Raw genomic sequence first — 11,411 nt, 5'->3', positions numbered from 1 at the left:
AGCATAGCATTCGCTAACGAACGTTGCAAATTAGCCATTGTTGCTGTGAGCTAAAAAACAAAACAAAAAATAATTTTGATAAATGACTTAAATGTACAAATTATTCACACCACCGTTATACAAAACAAAGATACAATTATTATTATAGTTTTTCTTTATATTTTTATCAGGTTAGCTTGGTGCTCTTGGTAGTGGTGTGGGGGCTTGACTTACAGCCTTGGGCCGGCCTTGGCAGCATTTCTACTCTCATACAAATTTAGCTGTGATGAAAACTTAGGGTTTAATTTAGGGGCAACAGAGTGAAGGGGTTCAAAAACACTGAAGTTTGAGGCTGAAATGGAACGAAATGTGGAAAATTATTTGGACTTACATATTTTATAAAATTACATATTTTGGACTTAAATGAAAATCTGGTTTAATTATATATTAAATGGAGTATTAAATATCACCAAATGTAAATATTTTTAAACCATTAATGCAGCCTTCATTGTTTATTGAGACAAACCAAAACAACTTCTACATGTGTGCAAAGTAAATAATTATGTTTATAAATCTGTAGCCAGAAAAATTCATTTTACAACTTTAATTCTCAGGATTAATTAGAATCCTTTAGCTGAGAGTCACAGAGTCACACGGAGGGATCAGAAGCTGCTGGAGTTTATTCAGAGACCAGTTAGACCAGTTAGAGAGCATGCAGCTGGACTGGGACTGCTGCAGGACGACACCGTCCTCTGCAGCCAGGGGGCGACACCGAGTTTATTCTGACACAAACAGCAAATCATGAGATTTCTGACCCAGCATGGAAACCCGGAGATCTGCTGGCTGGCGAACCGGAACCAGCGGAACCGGACAGGAGAACGTTCTGCATGCAGAAACATCAGGCGGTTCGGGAAGAACATGGCCGGACCAAAACACACAGAAGCTGCAGTATTACAAATATATACAGAACCGGAACCGCAGGAGAAAGTCCAGTCTGAGGAGAAGAAATGGAAATCAAAACTAAACTTTTATTCCTGCTGAAATCACAAATTACCATTTTAATATTTTTATTAGTAAAATCAAAGATTTCCTCCTGGGCTCAGGTTCTGGTCAGAACCAGGCCGAGGTCCGAAGAACTCTTCGGCTTTACTTGGAACCTTTCGTCTCATCCACATGATATCTGAACGCCTTCGGACCTTTTCCATCATTTTACCCCAGAATAAATTAGATCTTTCATTAATTTCTCCCAAACGTTAGGAGATTCCGACTTCAGAACCAGAACTTATGGGTTCTCAGAATGACAGAAACAAACATTCAGAACCACTCCGATCTGTCCAACTGGCTCTAACCCGACCCAGTTTCTGTTCTGACCAATTTTCCAGGTTAACTTTGACAGTTTTCCCAGAATGCTTCAGCTCCGGTTGATGGCGGTACTGACCCGGTACAACATCCAGAACCTTATGGATCCAGCCACCTTCTCATCCAATCACAGATCTGATTGGTGAAACTGGACCTGGAGGTTCTGTTGAACCTGCAGCAGAACCAGAACCATGGGAACCCAGCAGGAGCTTCTGGTGCTGCCGGGTCAGAAAGAATATTTTGATATGATTTAAAATTTTCTGTGAGAAAAGGAGGGAATCACCATGGCAACCAGTGACATCACTGAGCAGCTTCTTCTTAACCCTTCAGAACCAACAGACGGTTCTGCAGAATTTCCTCCAAAATCTTTTAATTTTAACTTTCCTTTTCTTTCACATTTCAGGATCAGAACCAACTGCAGAACCCGATCAGAACCAAATGGTTTTGTTGCCCAACGTGCAGCTGCAGTGAATCATGGGAAACTATGAACCAGGTCTGTTTGTCCTGGTTTGGTCCATGTTGGCACTTAAAGAGGCGACCTGTTTAGGAACCGGCCCATTTGGACGCGTTGTCGGCGATGATGATGATGATGATGATGATGGTGAATAGTTACAGGTTTTTAATACTTCACAGAGTTTGACCTGATCCCAGTTTAGAACCCGACCAGGATCGTTGATTAGTGTTTCTGTCAGTGATGATTAAAGAATCGCTTAGTTTTCTGTCATTAATAACTTCATCTTCATCCTCCAGAACCGTCAGAACCCGGCCCAGTTGGCTAGCAGAACCAGCAGCGGGCCTCCTGCGGCCATCTGATCAAAACAAAAAGTGCAAACAGAACTCCAACATGTGGAGGAAGACGCGCCGCTCCTTTAACCAGAGTCCTCCTCTCTGATTGGTAGATCTGTCGGACATCTCCTGAGCCAATCAACTGCAAGTGAAGATGAGGTGCAGATGGACAAACAGGATGAAGAAGCAGGTGAGGGGGAGGAGAAGGGAAGAGCTGGAGGTTCACCTGCCGACAGGAGGAAGAGGCGGAGCTCCCCTCATCACTGAAACAGAAAGAGCCAATCAGAAGACAGGAATCAACTTCAAACTGTTAGCCGTGCCCAGGAGGGCTAGCTACACTTCTTACCATAGCAAGTTAAGACTTAGTTTGCTAAAACTTACTAAGTTCTAAACATTTAGCTAATGTTTGATAAGTTAGAACGCTAATCATAAACATTGACTCCACTAACCCTAAGGCACAAATCATAAGCATTAGTTTCGCTAAAGAGCTAATCACAAAAATTAGTTTTGCTAAGGCTGAACAACTAATCATTAACATTAGTTACACTAAAGCAGTAATCCTAAACGTAAGTTTCTCTAAAGAGCTAATCATAAAAATAAGTTCCATTAATGTTAAAAAGCTTATAAACATTTGTTTTGCTCACACTGAAGTGCTTATCATTAACATGACTTCCACAAACACTTAAGAACTAATCCTAAGCATTAGTTATGCTAATGCTAAAGTGCTAATCATTAGGATTAGTTTTTCTAAAGAGTTAATCATAAACATGACTTATCTAATGCTAAAGAGCTAATTGCAAACATTAGTTTCACTAACGCTAAGGACCTAATCAGAAATATCGGTTGTGCTAATGATAGAATTAGAGTGAAACCAACAGGTGATTAATAGAAGCTAAGACTAATGCACTGAAAGAAAAACAAGTTCTGCTATTAGCACATTAGCAGCTAGCGGGTAATGTGTCTGTTAGCAAGGAGGCAGAGTTAGCGAAGCTGCTACCTCGGCTAGCTCTGCTCGGGTAGATCTTGGTAAAGTGTCGGTACTCGTCCGGAGGCGGGAAGTCGTCCAGAGGATGGAAGGAGTACTTGGACTCGAAGTCGTCTGCAGGAAGAGAGACGAGTCACGTTTTAACTTGCTAACAAGCTATTTCTAACAACGTGGAGGGTCAGAAACAGCCGAGTCTCTGAGAAACAGGAAAACACAAGAGGAGCCGTCACAACCGACCAATCAGGAAGAGACTCACCAACGAAGGAGCGAGGGATGGAGGAGGAGGAGTGTCCGTTACGAAGGGGAGGAGGCGGCGGGGGAGGGGCTGCGGGCGTGCGCGACGGGGGCGGGGGAGGCTTTCCTCTGGAGGGGGGGTCAGAAGAGAGGGAGGGGCTACCGTGCGTCCTGTAGGGCGGAGGAGGCGGGGCTTCTCTGCCGGCCGCCCTCGCTGATGCTGGAGCTGCAGGAGCTGAGGAGAGATTGGTTCAGGAAATCAACGCTGTCCTGTGGTTGGCAAAACGTCACTCACCTGCTGATGATGATGTCACTCACCCGCTCCCCTGCTGGGCGGCTCTCTGACGGGAGGCGGCGGCCTGCTGGCGCCCTGCTGGGATGGCGTGGGCGACGCCGGTGGCGGTGGAGGGGCGGGGCCTCTGGTAGGGGTGTGGCCTCCCGGTGAGGGGGCGGGTCTCTTGTTGCTCAAAGAGTTGTGGCGCTGCGGCAGCTCGGGCGCCGCCTCGCCGCCCCCTGCTGGGCCATTGATGCGGTACGGCGGAGGGGGCGGGGCCAACGTAGAGCTGGAAGGGGCGGAGTTTCCACCAGAGGTGGGGGGGCGTCTGCTGTTGCTAGGAGATGGAGGGGGCTTGGCGGGGAGGGGCGGAGTGTTGCTAGGTGTTGGTGGAAGGGGTTTCTCTCTGTTGTAGGATGAGGAGGGAGGAGAGGGGGCATTGCCACGGCGACCGAGGGGGGGAGGAGGAGGCGGGGCGGAGGAGGAGTGCTTCATGCCGGCAGATGGAGAAGCGGGGGAGGCAGGGGAGGAGGAGAGGTTGGGGAGCGAAGGTCGCTGAGGTCGAGTCGTCTCCGTCGGTGACAACGCCTGAGGGGAGGGACTCTCTGCGTCGTCATGGCGATGGCTCGGAGGGCGAGGTGCTGCAGAACGGGTGGAGGGAGGTCGTCCTGACGACAAATCTGAGCGACAAACAGAGGGTTGAATAAAGTATTCACACCCTGGAGCAAGTCCACTGAAAATTCAATGGAAGGAAAATCTGTCACAAACTGACTGTGTGGCGTGCATTAAACCCGTCAGATCTGAAGCTTCATCTTGAACAAAACATGGCGGTGGCAGCATCATGCTGTAGGACTGTAAAACCAGCCACTCTGAACTCACAACTACAGATATTATGGGATAATTTAGACAGGCCTAATTAAAGTCCAGGCTTGAATTCAGGAGTTAAACTTTGATGTTCCAGACTGACGAGCAGCTGGACTGACTCCGGGGTTAAAACTTGAAGCACGCCACACTTTTCAGCTGTTTAGTGACGAATGGTCTTCCTTCCACCGAGTGTTCCTCATCGGCTCCTGACCTCCGACTGGCTTCAGCTTGGGGACTCCGCCCGTGAACAGGCCTCCGATTGGAGGAGCAGAGCTCAACTTACTTCCTGGCATGCTGCCATTGGCTCCTGCGGCGGCTCCGCCTCCTCTGGGCTCTGGGGACCACAACCACAGACAGGTGAGAAGGGGCGGGGCCTGTTGTGGGTGCTGTGCTCTACGATGGGTTAGTGTGAGGCGGGATGTGGGTGGAGACGGTGAGGTGGGATGAGGTGGTGGTGAGTGAGACGGTAAATTAAAGTGTTTTTACGCTCGCACGGCGCTCCGATGACATCATCGCCAGCACAAACAGTCAGAAACATGTTAAGAATCAGTGACATCACAGGTGATCAGAGAGCACAAGAAATCAAAATACAACAACTGGTGATCAACTCTGAGCCCCTCCCACTCCTGCTCAGGCCCCGCCCCCACACAGCTGCAGATTTCAAAATAAGAGCATCAATATAAATCACTAATACTGTTTATAAGTAGGGAGGGATGAATGTTGATACACATAAGTTTACTGAAATTATGTGAAACTCAGGAAATATTTTTTAAAAACCTTATTATTCAAATAAAAATATCACTTAAACTGACCTTGAAACATTATCTTCTTAAAGGGGCGGTGTCGTGTTCTCTAAACTCATAGCCCCATTTTATAGTATAATCCAGTAACTATATTACCTTCTGTTGCTATAAAAATCCTATACATACCAAATATGACTTAGAAAATTGGCTTTGTAATTTAAGGAACTTAAATTACTCTTTAAGAAACTCCTGCTCTTTCTGAAGCTTTTTAGCGTTACTCTGAGCAGTAGCTGCTTTAATGAGCTCAGCAGTTCGTTACAGTTCGTTTGCTAATTGCTGCTGGCTAGTCTGAAGGAGCTGAGCGGGGGAGGGGCTTTTGCTCAAAGGCGGGGCTAAGTCCACCTAGGCGTTTTGATGCTGAATGGTTGTCATGGAGATTTAAGACTTTCTCAAAAATGCATGAAAGAATCAAAGCAGGAAATAACATTAAAACATGATGGAAAGATTAAAAAAGGACTACACAAAACCTTTCCTTTTTAAAGTGATTTCTACAAGTCTGTGATATTTCTGTAGCCAATCAGTGTTGGCGCTTTAGAAACGCCCACAGCAACACTAACTAAGCTTTTCCTGAAGCAGACTTTAAACTAACAGCAGCTGCAGGAAGCTGCAAGGTCTGGCAAAGCAGCCGCTCTGTCACCTGTCCACCTGCTACACACACACACACACACACACACACACACACCTGAGCTCAAACTCAGCAGAAACAGGAAGAGCAGACACGTCGGTCAAAAATAGAGAGAAACAGGAATGGATCGGATGAGAAAAGAGAGACAAACAGGAAACATGGACGACTGTGTCGGGCGCTTCACGGGTCGCTGTGTGTTTGGAGTGTGTGTGTGTGTGTGTGTGTGTGTGTGAGAGTGAGAGACAGTGAGACACCTCCCATCCTGGATCCAGGGGCCTCAGACGTCACAATACAACAAAAATTCAGTCATAATATTTCAAGAATTAAGTCATAATAATAGGAGGACAGTCAAACAGTGAAATAAACTCAGATATTGTAATACTTTGAGAAAAAGTCATAATATTCCTGGAATGAAGTAGTCAGTTCCAACACGGAAAATAATTGAAATAATAATAATAATATATTACAATATTATAATTATTATTATAATAATTTAAAATGAAATATAATTCATATTTTATCAAATCAGCATCCAAATATTATTATGAGCAGAACTCTGAAACGACTGAGCGTGTTAAGAAGAAAGAACTGGAAATCTCTTTACTTTTTTCAAGTAGTTTATGATTTTATTCACGTAATAAAAAATTGTTTTAGTCCAGCCCTGATTTTACATTACAGCGCCGTGATTGGCTGTCGAAGCGTAACTATCTTTTATTTTGTCTTGATCAACATTCAGCCTCAGTTTCTGTTGCTGACTGCAAGGAGGTCATGTGACCCTGGGGTCATGTGACATTCCCCCTCCCCCTGTGGACGCTAGCGGCTGATTAGCCCTGAGCGCAGCCTCCTGCAGCCGGCCTAAAGCATGTCAGAACACAGAGGTCTTACTGTGGAAGGACGGAGAGGAGCTCGGTCCTCCGGCCTTCTTCTGGGCCTCCTCAGACAGCGCCCCCTGCTGCTTGGGCTGGCTCTGGCTTAGGTACTGGTATAAGCGAATGTACGGGTGCTCTGTGGGAGGTGTTTGGCTCTTTGGTGTTTGAGTCTTACTGTCCAGCAGAGGAGCGCTGCGGTCATTCACCACCGCCACCTTCTTCAGCTTGGTGCCTCTGCAGATATCCGACAGCAAGGCGCCGCGACCTTTGACCTCCTCATTGTTCAGCTTTGGAGGGGTGGTGTTGGCCTGAGGGGAGGAGACGCTGTCAGTGTTTTGATGAGAGCTGCTGCTGTTCTGAGGCAGTTTGGAGTTTAACCTCACCTGGCTGAAGGTGGGGGGGGGAGGCGGCCCCCCTGGGGGAGGAGGAGGAGGGGGGATGGGCATCCTGCTGCTGATAACACCTGGAAGACAACAACTTATCATCAGCAGAACCTTTCCTCCGCAAACCCATCATGTTAATAAATAATCTGCGCCGGTTAATCCGGGATGACTCCCTGATCCACTGTTTATTAGATCCGTTTTATGAATGGAAGATTATAAATAAAGACTCGTTCAGCACCGGAACCATGTGGAACCGGTTCTTTAAAACTGGAAACGGTCTAGTCACACCCAAACAGACGGATTCAGACGCACATCGGATCTTCTTCTGGTCCTTCTGTTTTCCTTCAGCTGCACTTAGCATGACGCTAACGTAGGCCTGATTCTGTATGAAGCTAGGTTAGCATCGGTGATGAGCTCATGTTAAGCACTTTAAATGACCAAAAACTAGTGATATCCGTACCAGAACCATCCAAATTTCGGTTCAAAGCCTGTCTGTGCTTCTCATCATCACAGAGAGCAGCTAGCTCTGCGGCTAGCTCCCCCTGCTAAAAGCTAACCGCAGCATCACCGTCACACAGGTGAGATTGGCTGCTTCTACCTGAGAGCCTGAACGCCTCTCCACCGGTTAGCTCATCCTCCCAGCTGTGGGTCTGTGTGTTAACAGGCCGAAGCTTGGTCCGGTTCGGTCCGGTCGCTATTGAGACCACCGCTAGCTTGAGAGCTGCAGAGGCAACACGAGCTCACGTGATCTGAGTGACTTGCTACTGAAGCTGCTTTTATATTTATTTGTGGTTTTTTTCAACTGCCTTAAAAATTTATGCTCTTTATTTTGCTTTTTGGTGTATTTTTTTCTAGATATGTTTTTAAATAAAAAGCTTTTTTTTCTTATTATTTGTCATTTTTTGTTGAGTCGGATTTTTAATTTGATCAATTTCACTTTTATTGCTGCAGCTGTTCTCGTTTATTTATTATGTGAATGGTTTTGGTTTATGACATAAAATCTAACTTGGACGAAAGAGACAAAGATTGCTGTAAAAGCAGGCTCCGAGAGCTTTTCAGTTCTTCAAATAGATCATGTGTCTTATGGAAATGTTTTCCGCATTAATGCAAGAAGTCAAGATTTTAACCAATCACTGAAAGTTAACATAATAAGAACAAGAAATCTATTATTAAAAATCAGAAATAAAAACTGTTAGGAACATGTTTAAACACACTTTATAAAGGAAGTAAAAATCCAATCATATTTATTAATGAAAATAAACGGAAAAGTTTAAAGAAAGAATTGAAAGAGTGTGAATATTAAAATAGACGAAGAAAGACAAACTTTACTCCCAGAAATATACTGGGAAACATCCCGCGAATGATGATCAGTTTGGTAGTTAAATCAGAATTTAAAAATAGAATTTACTGTTTATCTGTTGCTTTATCCTCCAGACCAGTAGGTGGCGGTAATAGACCTCCACGCTGGTTGCCCACTGCTCTAAAACTCCAACAGAAGAAGAAGAAGGAGGAGGAACAGAAGAAGAAGCGGGGAGATTTGAAAACAAAAATGGCGAAAGTTCGGAGGTAAGTTTTCTCAGAAAGATTTGAAAATATTTCAGAATGTTGTTAAAAAGTTATTTAATTTTAAGAACTTATAACTTCCTGATATATAAGTATTACCTGTAAAATGATCTTACGCAATAAAAACAACATTTTTATTTATCCCAGTCCGGTTTTGTCTGAAACTGACGCTCTGTTTCTGTCGGCCAGGGTTCTAGAGCGCTGTGACCCGGTCCTGTTGGAGCCCTGCGGGGAGCCCGAACCGGACTGTGCCGAGGCAGCAGGGACGGTTCTGTTCCTCACGGTCAGTACCTGGTCTCTGGTCCAATCATTCATTCTGAGGTCTGTGGTTTCGAACCTAAATCTATTAACGCTTTATCAGCATTTTTAGAGTTGTGCTGTAAAATTGTTCCGCCCGGAACGGAATAATTCAAACATATAATTGAAGACCTTTAGTGTTAAAATCTCTAACTTTGTGAGGACTGATAAATTGAGTTTGTGTTAAAGCTGTTTATTTTTATTTTTTAACGGAAGTTATTATAAAGCCCTTATATGTGTAGAAATACAAACTTGTGTGTGTGTGTGTGTATAGGAGAGTCGACGAGTCCAGAAGGTTCTGTGGCGTCAGCTGTTTGTTCTGGACTCCATGATGTTCTTACTGAAAGGCCTTGAATCTGCCCAGCAACTGATGACACTGCCCTGTCCCCCGCCACCTGGTACACACATTTACCTGGATGGTATCTTTGAACTTTTGCTGAAATATGTTGGAATCAATGAAAGAGGAGGTGCTGCAGCTTTAGACAGAGCGCAGGTGTGTGTGTATTTACCTCTGTGTGTGCGTGTGTGTATGTATGTGTGTGTCAGAGGGCGGGGCTCGCAGCAGGTGGAAGGCTCTGAAGGCGGAGACCAGGTCAGGGATGGAGGAGACGGAGTTGCTGCTCAGATCCCTGCAGGACCGAGTCCAACAGGTCCAGCACAGGAGAGACAGAGTCACAGCACTGCTGCAGCTGCTGCACATCAAGGTGGACGCACACAGACACACGTAGAGAAACACACAGCCCTACTCCGTCCATCGTTCTCATGCCCCGCCCCCGTTTCCCCGGCAGCGGCAGCATCAGGATCAGCTCACTGTGTCGCTGCTGAAGGCCCAGAATGCTTTGCAGTCATGTGAGCGCCAGCTGGAACAGCTGAGGGCGGACTCAGAGGCTGCGCGCCATCAGCTGGTGTCATGGCGGTGCCTCAGAGACATGTGAGTAGATGGGTCACATGACCGGTGAGAGGAGAGGCTCCGATTGGCCGTTAACTCTTACTCCTGTCAGGCTGCAGGAACACGCTACCGCCACACAGGAAGTGATGCAGATCCAGCTCATCTCTGTCGACCAATCAGAGCTGCTGCTAGAGATCAGGCCCCACCTCTCTTCCCAGCCATCAGCCAATGAGCTGCCGCCACTGAGGCTGGCGGTCAGCTGGCGCCATGACGACAGATTCACCCTGCAGGTAACTCTCAGACCTGTAAATGCTGCTGACGCAGGTCACCTGGTCGATGTGACCAGGTGACCTGCGTCTCCAGGTGGGGGAGGAGTTAGCCGGGCAGGTGGAGGGCTGCGGGTCGGGACGTCGCCACGTGCTGAGCGCCGCCCTGTTGGACGTCCTGCAGAGCTACATGAGCCAGGCGGCACTGCTGACCGAGATCCACCACCTCAGGACCAGGTGAGGCCACACCCCCGTCCAGCCCAGGTGGTCCTGCTGTGTCGTATCTGATGTCTGGCGTTGTGTTGCAGCTTCGCCATCGACTGGTGCCCGACGCAGCGCCTGCTGGTCTACCTGAAGTCGGCGGCGCTGGTTTGCCACCTGCAGGTGGAGGATGGCTACCCGGCAGCTGGGTCGGCCCGGCTCAGCTCGGTGCTGCGGGACGGACGGCCGGTGGACACAGAGGGACTGAAGGTACCGCAGCCTCTGATTGGCCGCTCTGTGAGCCAATAGGAGCGTCTCTGTGCCGTCCAATCAGAAGCGGCTGCAGAGTTTAGATGTGAAACCATTTAGAGACAGTTTCAGCAGATTTGTCACCTGATTCCAGATTATTCTAAATTATTGATGAGATTATTGGATAAACTGAGTCAGATTATTGATTATTGATCTGATCGGTTTCTCTGTTTCTGTCTTCCAGCCTCGTAAAACTGAACTCTCTCTGACAGACTGGCTGGTTTTCCTCTGCAGCAGTCCGCTCATCTGAAGGAGGGACAAGCTGTCCTCCAGTTTGTCCTCCAGTTTGTCTCTGTTTTTTCTTCCTTTTCTCTTCTTGTTTGTGTTACTTTGATATAAAATAAATTATGTAACCATAGTAACTGATACATTTTTCACACATGAAAATATTCTCTGCTTCTGGTTCAAGTTTGTGGGGGGAAATAATCCATCTACATTTACTTATCTATATTTATTTAGATCCATATGTTATAAAAATACATTTATGGACAGATATAGTTAGACATATGAATATTCTGTATTGATTAATTTGTATATATTAACAAATATTATGTAATCTAGAGAAATTATTTTTAGAAATCATTTTTAAATATTTCAGTAAAATGCAAACATTTTAAATAGTATATAAAATCAAAGTACTTTAAATTAAATTAAATTACTCACTAGTTTTTTTCTAAATAAAACAAATACAATGAAAACTAAACCATAAAACGTCCTAATGGAAA

The 11,411-nt window shown here is 45.9% G+C and overlaps 2 protein-coding genes across 3 annotated transcripts; one reads left to right on the top strand and one right to left on the bottom strand.

The window, feature by feature from the left end:
• Positions 1-641: 641 nt before the first annotated feature.
• Positions 642-7,926, bottom strand: LOC122821617 (WAS/WASL-interacting protein family member 2-like). 2 transcript variants are annotated; one of them, XM_044099703.1, is made up of 8 exons: positions 7,760-7,926; positions 7,162-7,241; positions 6,795-7,086; positions 4,693-4,815; positions 3,662-4,297; positions 3,366-3,578; positions 3,122-3,223; positions 642-2,387 (listed from the first exon to the last, which is right to left on the bottom strand). In XM_044099703.1, exons 2-8 carry the CDS (start codon positions 7,222-7,224, stop codon positions 2,347-2,349), a joined length of 1,470 nt encoding a protein of 489 aa, XP_043955638.1. In that variant the 5' UTR covers positions 7,225-7,241; positions 7,760-7,926; the 3' UTR covers positions 642-2,346. The 2 variants fall into 2 exon arrangements, with proteins under 2 accessions (XP_043955638.1, XP_043955639.1); XM_044099704.1 differs by having other exon boundaries at positions 6,954-7,086; positions 7,760-7,924.
• Positions 4,731-11,044, top strand: si:dkey-225f5.4. The gene is made up of 10 exons (XM_044099705.1): positions 4,731-4,838; positions 8,596-8,727; positions 8,914-9,007; positions 9,296-9,419; positions 9,568-9,725; positions 9,810-9,952; positions 10,023-10,200; positions 10,274-10,413; positions 10,485-10,647; positions 10,871-11,044. The coding sequence occupies exons 2-10, from the start codon at positions 8,711-8,713 to the stop codon at positions 10,934-10,936; spliced, it is 1,083 nt and encodes a 360-aa protein (XP_043955640.1). The 5' UTR covers positions 4,731-4,838; positions 8,596-8,710; the 3' UTR covers positions 10,937-11,044.
• The last annotated feature ends 367 nt before the right edge of the window (positions 11,045-11,411 follow it).

The sequence above is a fragment of the Gambusia affinis genome, linkage group LG19, assembly GCF_019740435.1.
Source record: "Gambusia affinis linkage group LG19, SWU_Gaff_1.0, whole genome shotgun sequence".
Taxonomy (NCBI): Eukaryota; Metazoa; Chordata; class Actinopteri; order Cyprinodontiformes; family Poeciliidae; genus Gambusia; species Gambusia affinis.
The sequence above is the reverse complement of the archived record's forward strand: the minus strand, read 5'-3'. Positions and strand labels throughout refer to the sequence as shown.